The sequence below is a fragment of the Rhamphochromis sp. 'chilingali' genome, assembly GCF_963969265.1.
Source record: "Rhamphochromis sp. 'chilingali' genome assembly, chromosome: 5".
Lineage (NCBI taxonomy): Eukaryota > Metazoa > Chordata > Actinopteri > Cichliformes > Cichlidae > Rhamphochromis > Rhamphochromis sp. 'chilingali'.
In genome coordinates this window covers 28,912,425-28,935,717 of record NC_137932.1, presented here as the reverse complement: position 1 = coordinate 28,935,717, position 23,293 = coordinate 28,912,425, and the positions used below count along the sequence as shown (strand labels likewise).

Here is a 23,293-nt window from a genome sequence, read left to right as displayed (position 1 = left end):
AATTACAAGAATCGTGCAACGTACAGAAAGCAAGAGGTGTGGCGGGCCACATGAGCTCCTGGGTCCGGGACCGACGTCCCTGTCCATCCACATAGACACCGAGCTGGCTGAAGCACAGCAGCAGATCGCTGGATCCGACCTCCAGTGCATGTAGAGCGTCCAGTTGCTGTTGCGCCAGGAAGGCCAGCGATGGGTCTGCCGGGCTCACCAGGCTTATAGGGGACGACTCCCCCTGCAAGGCCAGCAGAGCGAAGCCTGACGGGTAACCGATGCACAGCCGGTCCCTGAGCATCCCCAACCACTGAACCACACCTGGGGCCTGCACCTCCCACAGCTTCTTGTGGTGGGGCTTTGTCGGAGTGATCTCGTAGCACTGAACCTGGAAGCGGGACATAGAAACCGCAGCATTAGGATGGGCACCGGAGCAGAACCACAGGTCGCCTCCAGGTGAGCCCATACCACTGACCTGACGTTTGATGGCAGCCAGCAGGCAGGGGGGGCCTCCTGGGCGGAGAACACCGGCGGCCATAGCCTGGCAGCCTTTGGTGTCTGCCAGCTTGGCATCGAAGCTGGACTCCGCTCCCTCCAACACCCCCCAGGGGTGAAGGTGAACTTGACGGTTGCGACCGCAGAGGAGCGCAATGATCTTCTCCTTTGGGATCAATTCAATCTGAGAGATCTTCTTACTGTCTGCGGCTCTCACAATCACTGTAGAAAGAAAGGGAGGAGTTAAAGGAGGTTAGCACAATCAGTCACGTGGACAAAGTCTGTTCACTGGGCTCACCGTCTCTCGTGATTTCAACCACAAACAGTCCGTCTTCTGTTCCCAGGGCGATCCTCTCACGATCTGCACAGATGGGAAATGTTCTTATTAGAGCTGGGCGATAGAACGATAACAATGTATCGCGATAAAACTTTTACTCGATAGAGAAATTAAGCTATCGCGATAGACCTCGCCGCTCTTGTCCTCTTAAAAAAAAAAAAAAAAAAAAAAAAAAAAAAAAAAAAAGGTCAGCCAATCCAAATTAAGTAGCGCAGAGCCGAACCAATCACAGCCGCAGCGTCACGTCGCGTGACTTGTAACGTACAGCACAAGTGCCAAGCCGCACGTGTGTTTGTTTGGGAAGCAGCCAGCGGGTAATGGAGGAAATGAGTGTGCCGACTAAAAAAAATCAACCGAGCGTGACCGAAGAGAAAACAGATGATGGTTCCAACGCCGGAGAGATTGTCGAACGGAAGAGCCATAGAAGTTCCGTAGTGTGAAGGTATTTCGGCTATTTCAAGTCTGACAAAAAACAGAGTAGCGTGCACTGTAAATTGTGCCGAAAGCAAGTCTGGAAATACAATAAACTGGTGCATGCGTCACACTGTGCGCCACGTTATTGTTTCGGTGAAATGAATTTCTACAATACTGTTAATTCTACTCTCTGCAGTGTTTAAATGCTTACATATACACACAGTTACTGTCCGTCCACACATACGACTCGGTTCTGCTTCTATGCCCCAGCTTTGTTTACTTTTTCCCACCGAGGCTTCTAGACTTCTGATTGGCCAACATTTCTGCACGGTTAGGAATCTAGCGCCACCTGCTGCTTTGGCATGTTCATAGCAGTGTTTTCCTTCATTTCTGCCTTTATGTGTGGACGGGATTATTTTTTAAAACGAAAACGGAAAATCTCAGTTTTCAAAAATACCCGTGTACGTGTGGACGTAGCCTCAGTCTCTGACTGGAAGCGCTAATTCGTCATTCGGCTTTTGTCAGACTAAAGTAACCGTTAAAACTGTTTGAAAAGCTAAGCTATACAACAAGGAGAGATTGAGAATTTCCTTTTAGTTCTCAGTTTATTTGATATTGACAAAAGTTAGTCAGTTTTGTCTGTTCTTCTGTAAAACAAACTAAGATTTGTTTTTAGAATTAATATTTTGTTTCTAAGTGGAATTGACAATTTAGTAGTCTGTTTCGTTTGTTCTATTTTGAAACTTAAACGCTTTAGCGGCTGCCTTTTGTGTAGTGTGCAATATTTGCCTTTATTTATCTGAAAAAGTCTCATGTTCCTTAAGTACAACTACCCTGTTGAACTTATTATGGGAAATAAATATTTAAATAAAAACAAGCTGCTGATTATTTCACATTTTACTTGTGAGCAACGGCACATTTAAATCTTACAAATATAGTTATTTGGCTTATATCGTGATAGATATCGTTATCGCCTGAAATGAAAAAAACATATCGTGATATGAAAAAATCTCATATCGCCCAGCTCTAGTTCTTATTAACAAAATAATAAGAGAGATTAAATGGATACAAATCAAGTAATCAATAAGACTGAACATCGACAGGAAACTCAGCACAATCCATCAGTAGACCCTGAAAAAATTTCAGCCTACCACGGTCAACTGTCCTACACTTTTTCAGCAGAGCACTCGTTACTGACCGAGTACAGCGGCGGACAGCGTGGTCTTGATGATGGGTAGTGAGGCATCATAGGCCTCGTGCAGGACGTGGACCTGCTGGCTCTTCAGCAGGTTCTTGGTCAGGATGCTCTGCATACCTTCCAGGATCCGGACCCATTTTCTCTTCTCTACCTCGCTCTCTGCCAGGACAAGCAGAGACACTGAAGACAGCTGCGAGATCAGCTGCGATGATGTCACCTGACCACGACAACAAAAACAATCAGAACAGGACACGCACTGGTGCTCAGACACCAAATGTTTTAACAGTGATGGGGTCCTCCTACTCTGAAGATGCAGGGGATGTCCTTCCTGGTTGCGTGGATCACATCGGAAGCCAAAACCGAACTAACGGACAAATCCTCATCCCTGAAAAAGTGAGATGCAAGAGATAATTGCATATACAAAAATAATACTTGTCACAAACTCCACACACAAAAAACCCCCCGCCAGCTTCACGCGACTGCCTAAATCTTCTCTAAACCAGCTAAATCTTTTCATTCTATTACAGTCTTCACAAAGGTATCAGAGTTGTCTCTGAACTACATGAACCTTATCAGGACTCACAAGCTGTCCTAACACTTAGGGCTACACAAACTTTCTTCAGACTTCGTCTCAGGACCTGGATTAACATGCCCACACGAACCTTCTCAGAAGTGTTCGCTCTCTGCGGTGTCACTTCCTGTTCCAACACAGTGATGTTTTTGTGTAGCCAATTTAATTAAAAACATATTCTTGTTTCACAGTGCATTTTCACTGCTATGCAGATGACACAGAGCTTTATCTATCCATGAAGCCAGATAATCCACACCAATTAGTTAAACTGCAGGAATGTCTTAAAGACAAAGACCTGGATGACCTCTAATTTTCTGCTTCTAAATTCAGATAAAATTGAGGTTATTGTACTTGGCCATCAAAATCTTAGAAATATGGTATCTAACCAGATTCTTACTCTGGATGACATTACCTTTGCCTCCAGTAATCCCGCCCCTGAGATAGTCAGGGGCGGGACCTCTCTGATTGGCCGTGGTCCAGTTGAAAGTGCAGGTGGAAGTGGGAGGTGAGTAGCTTGAATAAAGCGATATCAATTCATTAAATCCTGAATCGACTTTAAATATAACTGTGTTTTGCCAGAAAAGCCAGATTCTCAGATTAAAGCTCACAAAACCATTTCAACAACAACCAAACAGCAGATGAGAGCAGGTACACGGATTCCACACAAAGACGTAAACACAGAACGGACCGACGCATCAGAATCAACTTTGTCTTTCTCGGCTTTCTCACCCGACGGCCCGTAGACGGACACGCTGTCGGAGCTTAGCGGTTCTGATGCGTCCGGTCCGCGCTGTGATTACGTCTTTTTGCGCTGATTCTGAGCTGCAGGTTTTGTCTCTCTCCAAACAAAATTCACCGAGCCAGCAGCAAAAGAAGCAGCAAACTGCGCTTCACATTTGATCAATGTCGTCGTGAATTTTGCTGTTTTGCTTCCACGACTATTAAAATCAGACTTCATGCACAGCTAGCTCTCTCTCTCTCTCTCTCTCTGTACTTCAAGAACAGTTTCCCGTCTCCAATCTCTGTTTTCTGTATTATTCATTCACTTATTACCCACCAGTCTACCGTTGTTTACAGCGCTGTCAGCTGCTGTCTTTTTCTTTTCTTTTTCTTTTTTTCACTTAAATGACCTCGGAAAAGAAAGCCTATTTTTTTCTGTTGTTCAATACTGAAGAAATTGAAACTTTATATGCAGAACATTGTAGAATATTTTTAAGGTTATCTGCTCTAAAAAGCCAGACCAGGAAAATCTCCTTCATGTTTTTCTGTGTTTTATTCTCAGTTACTTTCACACAAAGGCATCTGCTGTGATGTTCACAATTCTGATGAAGTCAGTACTGATAAATGATCAGAATTATAATATTTCTGACTGTCTGAGGCTAAGTTGAATCGAATCGGGACTTTGAAAACCGGAATCGAATGGATTATAGAAATCAGTGATGATACCCAGCCCTAGTGAGCAGCCTAGGCACGACAGAAGTGGATGTAGCTGTAATAGGAAAAGAACTATTGCTGACTTTTCTGTTAAGTTAAGGCCTGATCCTTCTGCTTCTGAAATTCATATCCAGTGCTCTGACACGGTGTCAACAATCTTTGAATGCTGAAAAAGCACAGTGTATCCAGAAAAACACATTATATTATATCAATTATTATAAAATTTGTGTGCGCCTAACTTTTGTGCTGGTACGCCTAACTTTTTAAAGTTCGGCGTACCGGTACGCCCATGGCAAAAAGTTAGTCTAGAGCCCTGAGGACATGTCCTTCAATGCACATATTAAACAAAAATGTCAGACTGCTTTCTTCCATTTGTGCAATATCTCTAAAATTAGAAATATCCTGTCTCAAGAGTGACACAAAAAAACTAGTTCATGGATTTATCATTTCTAGCATACTTGCTGTTCCTAGATAATTTAAAAGTAGAATGGGAGTCTTCAGTTTTCAGGCCTCTTTTCTGTGGAACCAGCTTCCAGTTTGGATTCGGAAGACAGATACTATCTGTACTTTTAAGTTTAGCAAAAAGGAAAATTTGAAGCCTAAAGTTATAGTTAGGGCTGGACCAGGTGACCCTAAACCCTCCCTTAGTTAAGCTGCAATAGGTGTAGGCTGCTGGGGGATTCCCATGATGCACTGGGTGTTTTTTCTTGTCTCACTATGTGTTAATAGACCTCTCTGCACTGAATCATACTTGCTATTAATTTCTGGCTCTCTTCCACAGCATGTCTTGGTCCTGTCTTCCTCCCCTCGGTCAGGGAGGAGCAGGGAGAGGATTTCTTCCTGTTAAAAGGGAGTTTTTCCTTTCCCACTGTTGCCCAACCACTTGTACATACAGTGGGGCAAAAAAGTATTTAGTCAGCCACCGATTGTGCAAGTTCCCCCACTTAAAATGATGACAGAGGTCAGTAATTTGCACCAGAGGTACACTTCAACTGTGAGAGACAGAATGAAAAAAAAAAATAAGTATTTGGTCACCTCAAACAAGGAAAATCTCTGGCTCTCACAGACCTGTAACGTCTTCTGTAAGAAGCTTTTCTGTCCCCCACTCGTTACCTGTATGAATGGCACCTGTTTGAACTCATCATCTGTATAAAAGACACCTGTCCACAGCCTCAAACAGTCAGACTCCAAACTCCGCCATGGCCAAGACCAAAGAGCTTTCGAAGGACACCAGGAAAAGTATTGTAGACCTGCACCAGACTGGGAAGAGTGAATCTACAACAGGCAAGCAGCTTGGTGTGAAAAAATCAACTGTGGGAGCAATCATCAGAAAATGGAAGACATACAAGACCACTGATAATCTCCCACGCAAGATCTCATCCCGTGGGGTCAAAATGATCATGAGAACGGTGAGCAAAGATCCCAGAACCACACGGGGGGACCTGGTGAATGACCTGCAGAGAGCTGGGACCAAAGTAACAAAGGTCACCATCAGTAACACACTACAACGGCAGGGAATCAAATCCTGCAGTGCCAGACGTGTTCCGCTGCTGAAGCCAGTGCATGTCCAGGCCCGTCTGAAGTTTGCCAGAGAGCACATGGATGATACAGCAGAGGATTGTCATGTGGTCAGATGAAACCAAAGTAGAACTTTTTGGTATAAACTCAATTCGTCGTGTTTGGAGGAAGAAGAATACTGAGTTGCATCCCAAGAACACCATACCTACTGTGAAGCATGGGGGTGGAAACATCATGCTATGGGGCTGTTTTTCTGCCAAGGGGACAGGACGACTGATCCGTGTTAAGGACAGAATGAATGGGGCCATGTATCGTGAGATTTTGAGCCAAAACCTCCTTCCATCAGTGAGAACTTTGAAGATGAAACGAGGCTGGGTCTTCCAACATGACAATGATCCAAAACACACCGCCCGGGCAACAAAGGAGTGGCTCCGTAAGAAGCATTTGAAAGTCCTGGAGTGGCCTAGCCAGTCTCCAGACCTCAACCCCATAGAAAATCTGTGGCGGGAGTTGAAAGTCCGTGTTGCTCGGCGACAGCCCCAAAACATCACTGCTCTCGAGAAGATCTGCATGGAGGAATGGGCCAAAATACCAGCTACTGTGTGTGCAAACCTGGTAAAGACCTATAGTAAATGTTTGACCTCTGTTATTGCCAACAAAGGTTATGTTACAAAGTATTGAGTTGTATTTTTGTTATTGACCAAATACTTATTTTCCACCCTGATTTACGAATAAATTCTTTACAAATCCTACCATGTGGATTCATGGATTTTTTTTTCACATTCTGTCTCTCACAGTTGAAGTGTACCTCTGGTGCAAATTACTGACCTCTGTCATCATTTTAAGTGGGGGAACTTGCACAATCGGTGGCTGACTAAATACTTTTTTGCCCCACTGTAGGTGGTCATATGACTGTTGGGGTTTTCACTTATTATTGTAGGGTCTACCTTATAATATAAAGCACCATGAGGCGACCGTTGCTGTGATTTGGCACTGTATAAATAAAACTGAATTGAATTAGAAGAAACAAATTGTCACTAGGTGTGAATGTGCGAATGAAAGTGAGTGCGAATGGTTGTCTGTCCCTGTATGTTGGCCCTGCGACAGACTGGCGACCTGTCCAGGGTGTACCCCGCCTCTCGCCCTATGACAGCTGGGATAGGCTCCAGCGCCCCCCGCGACCCTGAAAAAGGATAAGCGGAAGCGAATGGATGGATGGATGGATGAATTAGAAGAGCTGGAACTTGCTCCAGAGTCCAGGGATTTTTGTCAAAACAAGCAGACTCTTCAAAAGACCTCAAGTAGTGTTTTCATGTCCTGACAGAAGGTGACCAAACCGAATACCTGAGGTCGAGGACGAGACCGGCTGCCACCCCAGGCTGCGTGGACTTTCCCTCTGGGATGTCGTAGAGAAAGAGTTTACAGTCAGAGACCACGGCGAATGCTCGCTGCCAGCCCTTTTTCACCCCACTGGGCTTTGGAATCTGACGGAAACAAACTAGCTTGAGTATGTGGAGCTGCTACACAGTTACATCGTCAGTACCGTGTCAATGGACTCACCCTGACATAGCCCTTATATGCAGTGCCGATTCCCCTCTGGACGTCAATGCCCTGTGGCCTCTTGGCCTGCTCTGCTGGGATCGGGCAGACAAGAGGGGCGTGGTCTTTACAGGAAACGTGACAGATGAAGGAGCACACTGCAGAGACAGAGAGTCAGTCAGACACCTGTGACTGAACCAGAAGCAAAGGTGCTGTTAGCGCTGCGTACCTTCGCAGGCGTATCCCTGCCGGATTAGTCCCACCATCAGGGAGGTGCAGTGTGTGCACTGAGGCGGGCTGGAGAACGTCTTGATGCTCAGCTGGTGAGCTTTGGGCTGAAACACACACACACACACACACACACACAAAAATCTATTACAATTACTACAATCTGAGTGGCCCTGTGGAGTCATAGGACACCTGCGAGAACCTCAGGGTACCTTTGGTGTGGTCAGCGCTGTGCTCTGATAGATAGGCGAGGGGCTCGAAGGGACTGCTTTAATTTCCTGTGGACGCAAACGGGTCAATCAGTTAAACAAACCATAACATACAGGACACCTGTGCAAAGACTCATCTGTGACCAACCTCGTGTTCGGAGCTTGTGGAGGGTGATGGGGGCGTAGTGTCTGATTTTGCAGGGGTGGCATCTATGTCTGAAGGCTGCAGGTAAAAACCGTGACACAAAGATTATCAACACCTGATCAGATGAACTGTGACAACTACAAATGCACTATTGCAGTATTCATACAGCAGACACATGAAGTAGTACTGCAGTAATATGAGATTAAGAGGACTGATACTAAGCGATGCTTTTTTTTGTGTGTCGGCGGAGTTTATTCTGTGGATGGAGGTTTTTATAGTCAGTCGGATCAGCTGTGCAGGGCATTAATTTGACCCGAGTGGTTGTTGATGTCATTAGTACAAAGCTAGCAGCTATACTCGAGGTTGAAGGTGGCAGGTCACTGTCTGAAGAGGGGAGGGTAAACTTACTTCTTCCCAGAGAGCATACAGCAAGGAGGCAGAGCAAGCTGACATCTCAAAGTTACAAAGAGAAAGAAGCAAGATGAAGTTGAGTAAGTCAGCACTACACCTGAATGGCATCACTGTCCTGTGAGCTGCTGTGTGTGGGCTTGTTACTATGAATGGTAGGAAAGTCAGACAGGTAACTCACTCTGAAGGTGAGGTCTGGAGCTAGAGGAGACGTGTTGAAGTATTCAAAGATAGGGTCCTGGAAGTCCGGGAGCTTCAGACCTGCACAGACATATATGGTGAAGACACGCCCACAGACACCACTGGAACCTACCTGTCCTCTCAGACCCTAAAAATCATACACACATGGTCTGAGTAGTTTTGCCTAACCTTTGTCGGAACGTGAACGGGTCTCCTCCATCTCCTTTTTTAGGGTCTCCATCTGCTCCACCATTTCCTTGCTCCTTTCCTCCGTCTCCTTAAGCTTACTGTAGGCAGAGAGACATGGGTCAGATAGGTGAACACAGTACACAGATAAGATGACAGTCTGCCTTGGTATGACCTCTGACCTCTCCAGGTTGATGTTTGAGGCTTTGACTTTGCGCAGCTCCTCCTGGACCAGCTGTTTGGCTCTGATTTCAGCGTCCAGAGCCGACTGCAGCTCGAGGCGAGCAGACATGTCCAACTTCTGACTGCGGCGCACCTTCCACAGGGGGTCCTGGAGGGGGTGGAATCAGAGGGATAGGCACCTGTTTATTGTCACTGTACATCAAAGCTCAGAAAGCAAGAAATGGTGCAGTCGGACGATCAGAGCAGCCAATGAGGCTGTCCCCCAATTCAGGGTCTGCACACTTGAAGTACGCATTTTAAGTGCGGTTACGTCACCGCCACGCGACGGCGGCTGTCCCAATTCGAAGTGTACTTCAAATGCATACTCCAAATGCGCCGTCAATTTCCCCAAATATCAAGCGTGGTCCGGTGCACGCTTCGTGGTCCTATATATCCCACAATTCATAGCGCGACACACACGCACACACACGCCATAATAATCTGACAATACCATAATATTGGCCATATTACATTTATATTGCCAGAGTGAGATGATGTTAGTCTCATGAACAACATTAACTAATTGTTATTTACTAACTAATCTTAAATGACTGTTCAGCACAGAAATGAAGCCCAACAATCATGCTTTACAGTCCTGTGGTCTCAGCCTCAGATACTCAACTAATCAGTGATGTCATGACAAAAATGAATGACCAACAAAACATTTTCTCCTTCACTTCTGTCAAACAATGCCGTTTGTAACGTTTCTCGCGGTTAGTATCATGGTTGCTAGGCAACCTGAACAGCGCAACGAAGGCTAGACCGTCCCATTTCACAAGCCTCTCACTTCCACACTTCTCGTACTTATAGTACGCACCGTACGTAGTACGCGTAGTGCGCGTACTTCAAGCATGCAGACCCTGAATTGGGACACAGCCAATGAGTGTTCAATCAGGTGAGGTGATGTCCAGACATGTGATACCACCGATGTAGCTGCTGGAAAATGTGACATTATCATATGACATCAAGATTTGACCATTTAAAGCCCTAAAGGATGCACTGCTTAAATTCCAGATGACTCTAAACCTTCAAAGATAACAGAAGAGTACCTGAAGTGTAGTACCTGACCCCCCAGGTGCCTACTCGAGGTACTCAGTGAGTAAAAACTAATGTGTAGACCGAGTACTGACTCAAGTACAGAGTAAACTACTCCCTGAAGTACAGACTGTGACACCACCTTAGACTAAAGCTTCGTCTCCACTCTGTCCCCACCAGACCTTGAACCCTCACCCTGTCCTGACCCTGGATTCATCTCGAGAGGTCACTGTAGACACCAACTCTCTTTGTAACCTCCTCATCTATGCTTCTGCTTGACCTCTGACCTCTCCAGGCTTCTGTGTGATCCACTCTATGACTTCGTCACAGCTGTCAGGAACCCGCACTGGGAAAGCCTCACTGCGTTCTAATATCAATGGTACACATGCAAGCCAATAGCCATGCAAGCATCTTTAAGCTCGCCCAGAAAGTGATTTTTGACTGGCTGGAAATCGTGACCAGCTCACTCACCCTCCTGTCTCCACCAATGGGAGGCCAGGGCTTCTTAGGGGGAGTGGCCACTCCTGATTCCGTCTAAGACAGCAGGTTTGAAAGGAAAAAAAACCCCCAAACAAAATCAACACACAGATACAGACAGTACTACAGTCTGAAGAAGGTGGAGGACATTCCTGGATTTCTTTCACAATAAAAGCCACTAAGTTAAAACATAACTGAAGGGATAAAACATTTCTGAGTATTTGTAACATAAATTTAAAAAAAAAAAATTCTGCTATGACTGAGTGATGTCTGAACACACCTGTGACAGGCGGAGGCTTCAACAGGTCGCTTCAGGTGAAGTCCCGTGTGTGTGTGTGTGTGTGTTTGTGTGTGTGTTAGTGTTACCAGAGGTCTGGTTCCCAAGCTGGAGCTGCGTAGAGTTTCCAGCTCCTCCGTCATCTTGGTGGCTAGAGCCTGCAGATAACCTCGAGCATCCTTCTCGTCGCTGACCCTGAACACAGTGTACCACATGTCCTTAAAAATGTGTCGCTGAACCCGCGGCGGTGTCCAAGCAGCTCACGTGACTCACCACTGGATGATCTCTGCGATCTGAGCCTCCCAGTGAGCCACGCTCTCCTTCTTGGACGCCAGGTCCTGCAGCTCATCTTCTAGTTGCCTATTCTGAGCCGTCAGGTTATCCACGAACGAGCACAGCTGGACACAACCACAACGAGAGCAGTATTACACAGCGGTGCTCCTAGTACTACAAAGTGTGCAGTAACAGTACTACAGGAGTATCACCTTGTCGGTCTCTGTCGTCAGTTTTCGGTTTTCTTCTGTCAGCAGGTTCTTCTCTCGCTCATGTTTCTTCTTGAGAGCAGTGAGAGCTTCTTCCATCTCGACTTGCCTGAGAGGGCACACACACACACTGGGTCAGCATGGATCTGGCCATGACTCACCTGTACCTGCCAGTAAACCCAGTTCAGGACTCACCTGTCCCTCTTGGCCTTGTCTAGCTTGTCTCGGAGCTGCAGCAACTCCTTGTTGGCGGTGAGCTGCGCCCCCTCAGACTCCTGCAAGTCTTTGCAGAGGTTTTTTATCTCAGAGGAGTGGGCCGAGTCCCTCCTCAGGAGCTCCTCCTCGTAGAACAGCACCTTCTTGTCCAGCTCTGCCTTTAGATGGGATAGTTCCTGCTGAAACTCCGCCCCTCCTGCTGCTACTCCACGGCCCTGCTGAGACTAGGATCAGAACAACTTCTGCATGACTGTGAGGACCGGTTCAGCCAGGGTTTGGCTTAACCCAGGCTCAAATTGGGATTGTGTGGTCATGATGGGTGTAAAGGGGTGTGTGTGTGTGTGACCTCTGACCTTTAGACTCTGCAGCTCCGCCTCCAGCTGTTTGGAGTAAACCTCGCTGTGCTCCCTCAGCTTCCTCTCCTTTGATGCCTCTGTCTGCGCCTCATCCAGCTGAGCCTCCAGCTAACACACAAACAAAAGGCTTTTTGCGGGTCGGTGGAGCTTACTGAGACTCAGACCTACTGAGATGGAAGCTCTGCGGGGGACCTAACATGGTGTGCACGTGGAGTGCACAGCAGAGCTGCGTTACAGCACATAAACATGAACATGTGTCTGCAGTGACGAAGACGCCACACCTCACAGTCCCGTCATAAACATTGAATATCAGAGACATCAATCACTGCTCAGGCTGAGCTGATGGGTGATGATGTCGGACTAGTGCTGCTCAAAATGAGTCTTATTTTCCTGCTTTTGCATTAAATTCTTATCATCCTCATGAGGTTCTTCATAACCACACCTGCAACACAGGTGTGCATGCTGTGGAACCAGCTGTCGACCCACCATCACCTCCCCCTCCACTCAGTGTCAGCAGATGGTTGGTGAATAGGGAAGTCACACAGCTTTTAGGTTTATATGACTTTTACACCCTGCTAACAAGAAGTGATGTCATTAGCAGTGGTTAGTGATTCATTCGCCTCCTTTCCTGTAACCCTGATTCACTCTCTGCAGATTAATTCCTTTGAGCTCATTCGGGTGTTTCCCACGTCACTGAATCTTTCCTGCCATTTTACTGAAGTCTGCACTTTATATGACATGTTTGGCCAATCAGAGCACAGCACCATCACTCAGGGTTGATCTGAACTGTGTATGTATGCTGCCTATGGAATCTGACATTAATATGACCTGAAATAATTTCTGAAAACCCCAAAGCTTCCAGTTCCTGCTGCTCAAGAGAACAAAGAGGAACAGCCTCCAACAGTCAGCGCGAACAGAAGGTGTGGTCAGAACACACCTTCAGACAGCGAGAGCGTCCCTCCATTAACCCAGAACCCGAACACTTTATGAAGGAGCCGTCGTAATTCATCTTATGATCTGACCAAACCTTTTAGACCTGTCTTGTCTCTGACATGTGCTCACGGCGCTTTAAACGCTTGGTTCCTTCTCGTTTTACATCAAAGTGTTCTTTGATTGACCAACGGCTTCCTGCTTATTACAGGAGTCTGTCTCCCTCTGCTGGTGAGCACGAGGAGGTGCACCTCAGGACTGATGGTGCACCTCCCGTTCTTTTCAGTTTGACTCTGGAATTCAACTTAGAAAGTCAGAAAACAAACTCTTAATCTGTAGAGCTGTACTGCTAACCACATAAGAGAACAGTATCATGCTGCACTGTTGGCGATACCCAGACGGCTCTACCTCACTTGTGAACCAAAAACAAATCCTCTTTTTCCTGCTTTGTCTGTCTCTCTCAGGCTCATCTTCAGACCTCTTACACTTCTGTTCCTGACTCCCTGTCATCAGGACATGTGCCCAATCATCATCACTGACAAATTACTTAAAGCGACCAACTGAAAACCCGACAGACGCTCCCTAACCCTCCATAACGAGGGTGAATGCTAACAGAGGAGACTTTCGTCTCTAAGGTTTTAATCACAAAATGGTCATTGCTGATGCTCTGCAGCCATCCTCACTCACCTCCTTACGGCTCTTCTCCATCTTACGGATCTCCTGCCTCGTGCCGTCCATCTTCTGCAGCAGCGCCTCCATCTCCTCTTCCTTGTCACGGAGCTGGCGGGTCAGGCGCTGCTTTGAGGAGCGCAGCTCAGCCATCCTCTCTGACAACTCAGAGAACTCCTGCAGCGCCAGCTTCCTCTGCGAGTGCGCCTCCTTCAACTCCTTCGTCTGACTCCTCAGGCGTTCCAGGGCGTCAGCCAACTGCTGCTCAGAGGGTGTGGGGTTTATTAGCTTGGGAATACATGACTATTAAGCCCCTTTTCATTAGTAACTACTCGGATTGACTTGCCACAGTTTAAAGGGTTTTCTGTAAGGTACCGTTTTAGTACCTGCTCACCCAGGGTTCCAAGCCATTTGAGCAGGTACTAAAATGTGACGTCGTCACACTGCATGCCACTGATTGGCTGGTCGGTAGCGTCACTCGATGAATCATAAGAGCATCTTGTTCACAAAAATCAAAACTGCCATTTTTGAAACCATGGCAATGAGGGAAATGGCTACAAAAACAGTCCGACGAGTTTGACGAAAAGCCACAGGTATGTTGTCGCTTGGATGTCCACCTTTGTTGTAGCGTTCTGCATAGCAATTAAGTCGCGGGACGCTCAAACATGTTGCTATGACAACAACCACTCACATCAGTTAGTGCTGGATTGTAATGGAAAACGAGTTGATCAGAGTAGGTACTAATGGAAAAGGGGCTTTATTCTGAAAAACAGCTCCACCTGCGGCCAGATCCGCGTACCTTGTGAACCTCATCCTTCTCCTGTCGCAGGCTTTTCACCTGCTTCTCCATGCTCCTCAGTTTGGAGGCGGAGCTTTCATAGTCCTGTCTGAGAGAGACCGCCTCTTCCAGCTGGTGCTCCAGCCTGTCAGAGTCTGAGATTACAGGGGCAGGGTTTATTTTAATAAATAAAAAGTGTGACATTACTTTAATAACTTTATTTAAACTGATTTTTCTGCAGTACTGTCTCATTGGCTCCAACGTATTAATAAACATGTGTCTGTATGACATTAAACACGAGCTCGGGCGGAGCACAGAAACTTGAAATATTTAAGGTTTTCTGCGAGTGGCGCTGTTAAACAAACCTAACAGGAAATAAAGTTTCAGATGTCATTATTCAGTTCTTTTATTGATGAACTCCGTGCCTGCAGACTGCAGACCATATCAGGTGCTACCACCCCAACTGTGTCTGTTACCACGGAAACATCCTCTGACCTGCCAGCTTCTTCTTGAGTCGTTCAATCTCCTCATTGAGCTTCTTGATCTCTTTGTCTCGACTCAGAGTTCCTCCTCGAGCTGGAGCCTGCAGGGCCTGAGTCGACTCTGTGGGAGGACAGACGCAGTGAGGTCACAGCGAGTACTGCAGGAATACTGATCGAGTCCTACAGAGTACTGCTGGAGTCCAGCAGTGTACTGTGGGAGTACTGCTGGAGTCCGCCTCCTCCTTACCCTGCAGTTTGCGGTTCAGTTCCTGTTTCTCCTGCTCCAGTCGACGAATCCTCTTCTCAAAAACCTCCACCTCCTCCCCTCCTGTTCCACCATCTGTTTCGATCTGGACACGCAACCACGCCCTGCTGACAGAGCTGCGGTCGGAGAAGCAGCTGTCGGTGGTGTAGGTGAAGCCAACGAAGGGGAGGTGCTGCCCTGTAAAACCAGTGTGAGACACTGGAGGTCCAATGTCCTGTAGAGAGAAGACCTGTCAGCATGAAGGACTGTGCGGACAAGAAGGGCCACTGGAAAACCTGTGGTCTCAGAGTCACCTGGAGTCTCGGGGACTCTCAGAGACTCTTAGGCCCCAGACTCAGTCTGACTGCCCTGTGACTCCAGGTGACTCTGAGACTGATGGAGTCTCAGAGCAGTCAGATTGATGGAAGGCCATTTCACACAGGGAGCAGCACATACTGTACTGCCCTCTGCAAAGCACAGTGAAAGCACTCTGGCGGGGAGAAGTCCCACATGCCACGGTCAAAGTTCAACTGGGTTGAATAAAATTTACGTGACTCGCTCCAGCTAGTGGTGATCCCACTACATGCTGCTTCCTATGTAAAACGGTCTTGAGGATAGAAAGACGGTCCTCACCGGGTTCTTCAGGACATCATCATCTACGTCAAAGTTTGAGGTGTCGGTGGGTGAGGACACCTCGGGGATGTAGGGGGCCCCGGTGGACCGGATGTTGTCCCAGTCGATGCCGTTGAAGAAAGGGTGGCTTTTAAAATCAGAGATCCCATTAAGTCCAAGGCGACGATCCCTGGAACAGAGCAAGCCCTGGATCAGATCCTTGGCATCTTCAGACACATCGGTCACATGGGAAGGGAACTGGAAACGCTCCTGGAAACAGCAAAAGAAAAGACAAGGATACGTTCAGAGGAAGAGTCAGGAAACTGGACAAAAAGGCGAGCGTGCGCTGAGGGACGAGCTCTGATTCAAAACAGGAAGTGGGACGAGAGCCTGGAGACAGACTTGTAACCTGGAAACAGCAGCACAGCACGGGCAGGACAAGAGTAATCCAATTACAGAGCACAGTATCATTACCCTGACAGAGTGTAATCTGATTACTGTAACAGCTAGTGTCTTTATTTATTCTGAAAGACAGTCCAAATACTCTGGCAGATAGAACAGTCCATGGTTCTGACCTCATGATTCATGATCTTGCCATAGGTTTCAACCAGCGACTCAGCGTAGAACGGTGTCTCGCCATACAGCATCTCATACATGCACACACCCAGCGACCACCAGTCACACTCTGGGCCGTAGCGGCCCATCCCGTCCTCCATCGCCTGCAGGATCTCTGGGGAGATGTAGTCTGGCGTGCCAACTGCCACCGAGGACTGAACCTATAGTGAAACATTGGGATGGACCGAGGTTACAAAAGGTCATCCAGAAAAGGTCAAAGGTGAACTTAAGCTCAAGTAACAGAACTAAACAAGCTTAATTAAGCTATTGAAGTTCCTGAATTAAGACCAGCACTAAGATTACCAGGGTTAACCTTAAACTAGACTAACGAGAGCACTGTTAGCTTCAAAGAGGCGATGGGAGCGTGACAGTTACCGTGCCGTCCTCCATCATGCGGAGACAGGATCCGAAGTCTGCGAGGCGAATATGGCCGTTGACGTCGAGCAGGACGTTGTCGGGTTTGATGTCTCTGAAAGACGAAAAACATATTCAGCTAGTCATCGTCACCTTCATCCCAGACAGGTAACATGGTCAGCTGATGCCGCAGCAGGATCTGATTAACCACACACAGTATAAAGATGGGTGGCGCTACTGTGCTGTGAACCCATTGGTCCTTTTCAGATGAGTGTTTTTGCTGTCACCATTTTGAGTTTTGAAGCTGGCGGTGACGAGGGGCTGTCTCTGAAATCACACACTCACTGTGACAACCTCCACATGGTCATTTCTAAAACATATGACCAGGCGTACCAAACGGGATGTGCGTCCATGTTTTATCTGACTCCGATCACGTGATGCACCTTAAAGCGCCATCGTTTCACTGTGTGTGAATAAAGATGTGTGAGACTGAACAGCAGCAGGTTAAAGTTCAGCCATCTCAGGAAGGAAAAGACCAGCTGAGCAGGAAGGAACTACATTTCCCAGAGGACACTGCAGCAGGAAAAGCACACTTCCTGGATACAGAGGCACATACCTTTGGTAGGGCCAGTACAACTTAAGAGTACAGTGTGAAGTACAGGCAGTGCAGTTTGCAGTACTCCGAGTACCTGTGTATGTAGTGCTGCTGATGGATGGAGTGGATGGCGAGTACCATCTCAGCCACGTAGAACTTGGCCATATCCTCAGGAAGTCGATCCTCAAACTTACTGAGCAGCGTCAGCAGGTCACCACCCACGTAGTAATCCATCACCAAGTACTGCAGTACAGGTACACACAGAGGAGTTAAAGATAGTACCAGTCCCAGTCCCACAGGGGACAGCAGCTAGTACTCACCAAATAGTTGTCATCCTGGAAGGCGTAGTGCAGGTTGGTGATCCACTGACTGTCTCCTTTCACCAGGACGTCACGCTCTTCACGGAAACATGCCGTCTGCACTCACAGCATACCAACACGTCAATAACATGCCCACAGCACACTAAGGTCACAACAGCCCATTACATGATCATGAAGAGGAGCCCACCTCTGCTCGTTTTAGCATCTCCCACTTATTGAGGATCTTCATAGCATAAACTTGCTCCGTGTGCTTCATCTTCACCACGGCAACCTGACAGAGAGAGAGGGGGCGAGAAACATGAACACACAGGTAAACACAAACACCTGCAGCACTATGCGCCAAGGGTCCAGAATGATGCCATGTCAAATTTGTGTGCCTCCCACAGGTGTATCACCTGTGCAGTGTTGCTGCTATGGTCTCCATGGTGACCGGGTGTGTATCTTTAACATCACTTGCTGAGCTGGTCTGAGCACATGACATAGAACCCCACCCACACAGCTCACCTGGACTTACCTGAGGACAGGTGTGTCACAACCATGCCTGCCCGGTGCTTCGGGACATACCTGAGGACAGGTGTGTGTTTATGTCCCGAGGCAGCAGGCAGGTGTGGTAGTGTCACACCTGTCCTCTGGTATGAGAAGAACGCACACACAGAAACAGACACACGCTGACAGCGGCTGCTGAGGACACTCGCTCTGCTTTACACATTACCCAAAAGATCCTAGAGAGGACGCTTAGTGCAGATCTCAAACACCAAAGGACTACAAATACCACAGTACTGTGTGGGTTCTGATATGTGTGCACGTCTTCACTGCATGTCTCATGGGAAACTGCATCCATGCTGTAAAGAACTGAATTGCTCTGTCCCCTCGTACCACGATTATGTCAAACTTCTTGTCTTCATAACAAATAAGACCCCACCAACCCGTCTCTGTTCACATTAAACAGAACTTAAATATTTCAGCCAATTAGGGCTGTGCGATATGACCAAAATCTCATATCCCGATATAATACATCTATCGTCCCGATAACAATATAAATCACAAAACTGTAACATTTTCTGTAAATTCTGTGAATCTCTGGCAGCTTGACTTGCGTGAAGTGTTTCCAGCTGGGCGTTGTGTTTTAACAGATGCCTGAAACTATACATTTTTAGTCATAAGTTGTAACGGCCGCCGTTTTCTTTGTGATTATTTATTTCACAGCGTGCTGCGGGGAAAAGCCTGTTCTAACGTTTGAGTCTGACGGCTCTTTTTTTGCTTCTCATCCGTAAAACTCTGCATACTCTTTCACGTGATTCAGTTTATTTTGAAAAGTCTCAACAGGATCTTGAGCTTTATTGTGAAAGGTTTATGTGGAAAATAAACAAGTGGACGGCGGAGCCACGCGATGGTTTTACCATCATTGTTGCTAACGACAACGCATAAAAACAGGCGCTTGTCCGTCCGTAGTGTGGTTATATTAAATATAAGAGAAAGAGAGAACTTTAAGAAATTAATATAGCCACTACAGTGACCAACAAAACAGTGAAAAAATATTGCCGTAAACAGTTTATTTTGCGACACCACGAAACAAACGACAGCGTAAAATGAAACGATAGACGTTTTTATATCGTCATCTGATATATGTCGTTATATCGAATAGCCCTGCAGACAATCACATCGTGGTGTGCTGCAGGACGTTTAATATGAGATCTCCATCAGCGTCCACGATGATCTTCAGATTATCCTGGATTATCATCTCCACCCTGGATTATTTCTGGGCCACAGGCTCAGGTAAGGAGAGGAGGGCGGGGCTGTATCCAGTTTTAGGACGGAGACGACCTCCAAGCCTACAGTGCGAGGAGCCTTGCGACCAATCAGGTTACAGAAACAGGGTCACAGTTTCTCTCTGCTGACTTGTTTTTATGCCATTTGTTTGTCAAACCAACAACAAACACATGACATGACTTGTATTTGTTCGGTTACCCTGCCTCTGATGATGTCACAGGTGGTGGAGTTAATGCCTGCGACATTAACTGAAATTGAGTTTTGTTTCAGGGATTGGTCATCGCGCCGTCTCCTCCTCCATCAAGTTTGTGTTCCTAACAGCTTCCCGTTCACTTCCTGTATTTGCCTGGAATCTGAGCCCTTCCCGTTTTCCCTCAGACTGCAGAGGAGGATGGGCGGAGCCTCCTCCAAGCCACTGCGACACAGTGTGGCGTCTCAAACACACAATCAGGACAGGAAATCCCAGTGCTAAGGTGCTTTACAAAGTAAGAGTGTATTTATTCTATCTACACATGAATACATCGTGTTTCCTTTTCGTCACCTTTAGTCGCCTGACAAGTCACAGGTCATCAGGAAGTCTTACCTCTCCAAAAGCTCCTCGTCCAATCACCTTCAGGATCTCGAAGTCGTCTTTGTGCAGCCGCATGTCCTTCACCGTGGTTGTGAATGGCTTCACTGGAACACACAGAAGAGCTGGGGTAATGTCACACGCACGCAGAGGTCCACACTAACCCAATCTCATACAGGTAATGTTCTGTTGTTGACTTCTTACCAGATCAAATCACAATGGTAACAGAGGCTGAAGCCCTCACCTGGTCAAGAGCAGGTTATATTCAGAGTTTAAAGCAGAAGCGGTCCTCTGATTCTTTTATGTGCATCAGTGTGCAGCTTGTTCCTGAGAGCAGTGCATGAACCTAGAGCGGCTCAGACTGAACGTTCATGTGCTGATGCAGCAAATATTTAAATCTTTTTCTACTTGATTCTACTTAACTCTGATCTGCTACAAACACAGGACACCAGGAATGTTCAACCAATCACATTCATCCACTCTGATCTCAGTCATCAGTCTGTGTGACAGGAAATGTTACCGTTTGTGTTTCAGACACGAATGTGCAGTCGTTGCTTTAAAAACAAAGACAAAATCATTAACTGCCATTCAACTTGTATTTTCCTGCTCTGTGCCACAAATGACCAGATTAACCAGTTTCACCTCTCAGATTATTCACAGATTTTTTGGTTCTTTACAGATTTTTACTTGACAGCATCTCTGTAAAAGAGGAGTCACATGAGAGGTGAAATGTCCCTTTAAATTGCTCAGATGCTATCAGCTCTGCCCCTTTCACGTGAACTCGCAGGTTAAACCCTGAGTTAACTCAGCGAGATGATAACCAGGTTTGTGTGACCTCTGACCCTGATTGCTGACGTTAGGTTAAACGCAATATTCCTTCTAATTTTTCACGTGTCTGAGCGAACACACAAAGTAAAAATAACTTGAACTCCAATTTTGAAAACAACTTCTTTTTTTTTGCTCTGACTTGTATTATGAGTCTGTGGTCTGGGAGAGAGTCCTGTAACTCTTTGTCTGCAAAATACAGAATGACCAATGTTGGCAATTAATTCAATAGTTACTTCTTCAAAAAAGTAACTGAGTTTTGCAAACAAAGTTTTTTGCAGCCGTTTACCTAAAAATGCAGCCAAGGCGTTTTTTAAAATAAACATTTAAAACTATTTACAGAACAATCAGGTGTTCTGCATCAAATTTGATGCCACACAAATTATTTGTGCCTCTCCAAAAAATTATTTCTGTCCACTATGAGATAAAGGAGAACAACAGCCTGATATCTGCAGGCCTGACAACAGCAGATGTATCACTCCTGTAACATCTGTAACACTCAGTAGTCGCCTCATTGTTCTGACACACACAACAGAACTATTGACTACACTACACACTAACTACACAAGATTTGCGCTAAACGTCGCAAATCTCTCACATCTCAAAACACCGCCGCAACACCTAAAACTTCCCTCTTCCTAAACAACTAAATGCCATGTTGCCATATCATTTTTTGATTGGTCCACATAGTACATTTGCTCACAGGCGGAGAGCGCTTTCGAGCGTTTTCCCTATAAAATGCCGTTTTTACAGTTTCTTCCCGCAATAAATATAAACAATGATCGTATTAAGGAAAAAACAAACATTGCATATATTTTTATCATAACTCTGGTTTTACGTGACCTATCAACACAATTTAAAAACTGGTATTAAGTCCACATTTTTCCCGTCAATTGTTCCATCTGTCCTGCTCACATCTCCAATGGTTGTACACGTTGTCATTATCGTGGCTTCACTCCACATCAGCCACGCCGCTTTGCTAGCTAAAACACCGGTGTTGGCACATAAGAACGCTGCCATAGTCTGTCAACGACGTTGATTAGCTGCGTATATACGAATGTGAATCACATCATTGGCTGGACTATGATGCGATTAATCCCATACCGGAGCAGCCAGTCACTTACTGACTAACACTGCATAACAGAATTGTTAAAGTATTTATTTTAATTTCAATTCAGGTTAGATTTTTTTTGTGCGCAACACAGATTTTCTGTGCGCAGAGACCGTGCCAGCAGTGCGCAATTGCGCATGCGCGCAGTTTAGAGGGAACATTGGTTAAACGTGTCCTGATAACAGAACGACCCGAGTCGTGAGTTAGAGGCATTAGTACCCTGCATGCTGTCAGCTCCTCATCATTTATTCATCTGATCTGAGATCAGATTTATCTGGGTCACTCACATTTACTCTCATAGAAACCAGAATAGAAACACAGCAGAGGAGCTGAGCTGGTTTCAATTCTTCCTCAGAGCCCTGACTTAACGTTTGCAAACACTTTCGGTCTGACTGATGTCACTGCTGTGACATCAAAGGCTGAGGGCTGAGAAAGAGCACAGAATAATTCACCACGTCATGGCGGCATTACGGTTTCCATGTCTACGAGTCTGCTGCCGTCCGACTGATGGAGACATGTCTGCAGAGTGGCCGTGACTGCTGGTCCTGTTTTAGTTCTGCAGCAGGTGGAGAACTTTGTCACTGATCAATAACGGATGGAAGCCAGTTATTGATTAGCGATAAAGTGGTTTGTCATACATTATTAATGGAAGACAAATGAAGTGAGTGCATCCTCTCCTGTCCCCGCCCTCTTAGGTGAGGGCCTGAGTCTAAGAACCTTGTGATTGCTCAGAGACACTGACAGGTGTGAGCGATGCTGTCTGAAGCAATTATGGATTACTTTAAAGCATGGGTGGGGAACTCCAGGCCTTGAGGGCCGGTGTCCTGCAGGTTTTAGATATCACCCTGGGTCAACACACCTGAATCACATGATTAGTTCATTACCAGGCCCCTGGAGAACTTCAAGACATGTTGAGGAGGTAATTTAACCATTTAAAACAGCTGTGTTGGATCAAGGACACATCTAAAACCTGCAGGACACTGGCCCTCAAGGCCTAGAGTTCCCCACCCTGATCTAAAGGAGATGGTATCAGATCAATAACACACCTCAGTCAAGTTATGAAATCATGTTTAGGTGATCACTGCCTTCATAATCTTCATCACCGACTGTCCTGATCAGCTTCCTGCTTATTTGTATCAAACCTTCCTGTAAACATCACCTGAACACCGTCTGTCATTGATCACCCATGACCTGATCGGTCTTACTCATCACTGACATCATCGGCGCATGCAGTTGGCCTTCACAGCGGCTCCAACTCAGAGCAGAATTGCAAATTGAAACCAGGTCACAGAAACCAGGACAGGAACAGGCTGAACCAGGCCAAACTGGGCCAGAGTGTTTCAGCTGCACAGAAGCTGGAAGCTGATTCAAGACCAGCTGATCGATTACACTATCACTGAATGATATTAGCCACATGCAGTCACCATGGAAACACTAACAGTCTACATGGGACCCACAACCAGGGCAGGAAGGCGGAGCCTGAAAAAGCAAGGATTATCCTA

The 23,293-nt window shown here is 46.5% G+C and overlaps 1 protein-coding gene across 1 annotated transcript in view; it reads right to left on the bottom strand.

Moving 5' to 3' along the window:
• Positions 1-23,293, bottom strand: part of cdc42bpb (CDC42 binding protein kinase beta (DMPK-like)) — a 29,007-nt gene that overhangs the window by 4,700 nt on the left and 1,014 nt on the right. The window contains exons 2-30 of the mRNA XM_080882404.1: positions 19,871-19,962; positions 17,705-17,788; positions 17,518-17,613; positions 17,292-17,440; positions 16,624-16,717; positions 16,209-16,409; positions 15,655-15,903; positions 15,025-15,256; positions 14,791-14,898; positions 14,317-14,450; positions 13,536-13,778; positions 11,916-12,026; positions 11,542-11,786; positions 11,350-11,455; positions 11,138-11,262; positions 10,954-11,059; positions 9,036-9,184; positions 8,857-8,954; positions 8,669-8,748; positions 8,083-8,157; positions 7,938-8,003; positions 7,727-7,832; positions 7,519-7,655; positions 7,303-7,442; positions 2,739-2,820; positions 2,436-2,652; positions 785-847; positions 467-708; positions 25-379 (exon numbers count right to left, since the gene is read on the bottom strand). Of these exons, the coding sequence (XP_080738530.1) occupies positions 25-379; positions 467-708; positions 785-847; positions 2,436-2,652; positions 2,739-2,820; positions 7,303-7,442; positions 7,519-7,655; positions 7,727-7,832; positions 7,938-8,003; positions 8,083-8,157; positions 8,669-8,748; positions 8,857-8,954; positions 9,036-9,184; positions 10,954-11,059; positions 11,138-11,262; positions 11,350-11,455; positions 11,542-11,786; positions 11,916-12,026; positions 13,536-13,778; positions 14,317-14,450; positions 14,791-14,898; positions 15,025-15,256; positions 15,655-15,903; positions 16,209-16,409; positions 16,624-16,717; positions 17,292-17,440; positions 17,518-17,613; positions 17,705-17,788; positions 19,871-19,962 (4,185 nt within the window). The remainder of the gene's footprint in view (positions 1-24; positions 380-466; positions 709-784; positions 848-2,435; positions 2,653-2,738; positions 2,821-7,302; positions 7,443-7,518; positions 7,656-7,726; positions 7,833-7,937; positions 8,004-8,082; positions 8,158-8,668; positions 8,749-8,856; positions 8,955-9,035; positions 9,185-10,953; positions 11,060-11,137; positions 11,263-11,349; positions 11,456-11,541; positions 11,787-11,915; positions 12,027-13,535; positions 13,779-14,316; positions 14,451-14,790; positions 14,899-15,024; positions 15,257-15,654; positions 15,904-16,208; positions 16,410-16,623; positions 16,718-17,291; positions 17,441-17,517; positions 17,614-17,704; positions 17,789-19,870; positions 19,963-23,293) is intronic.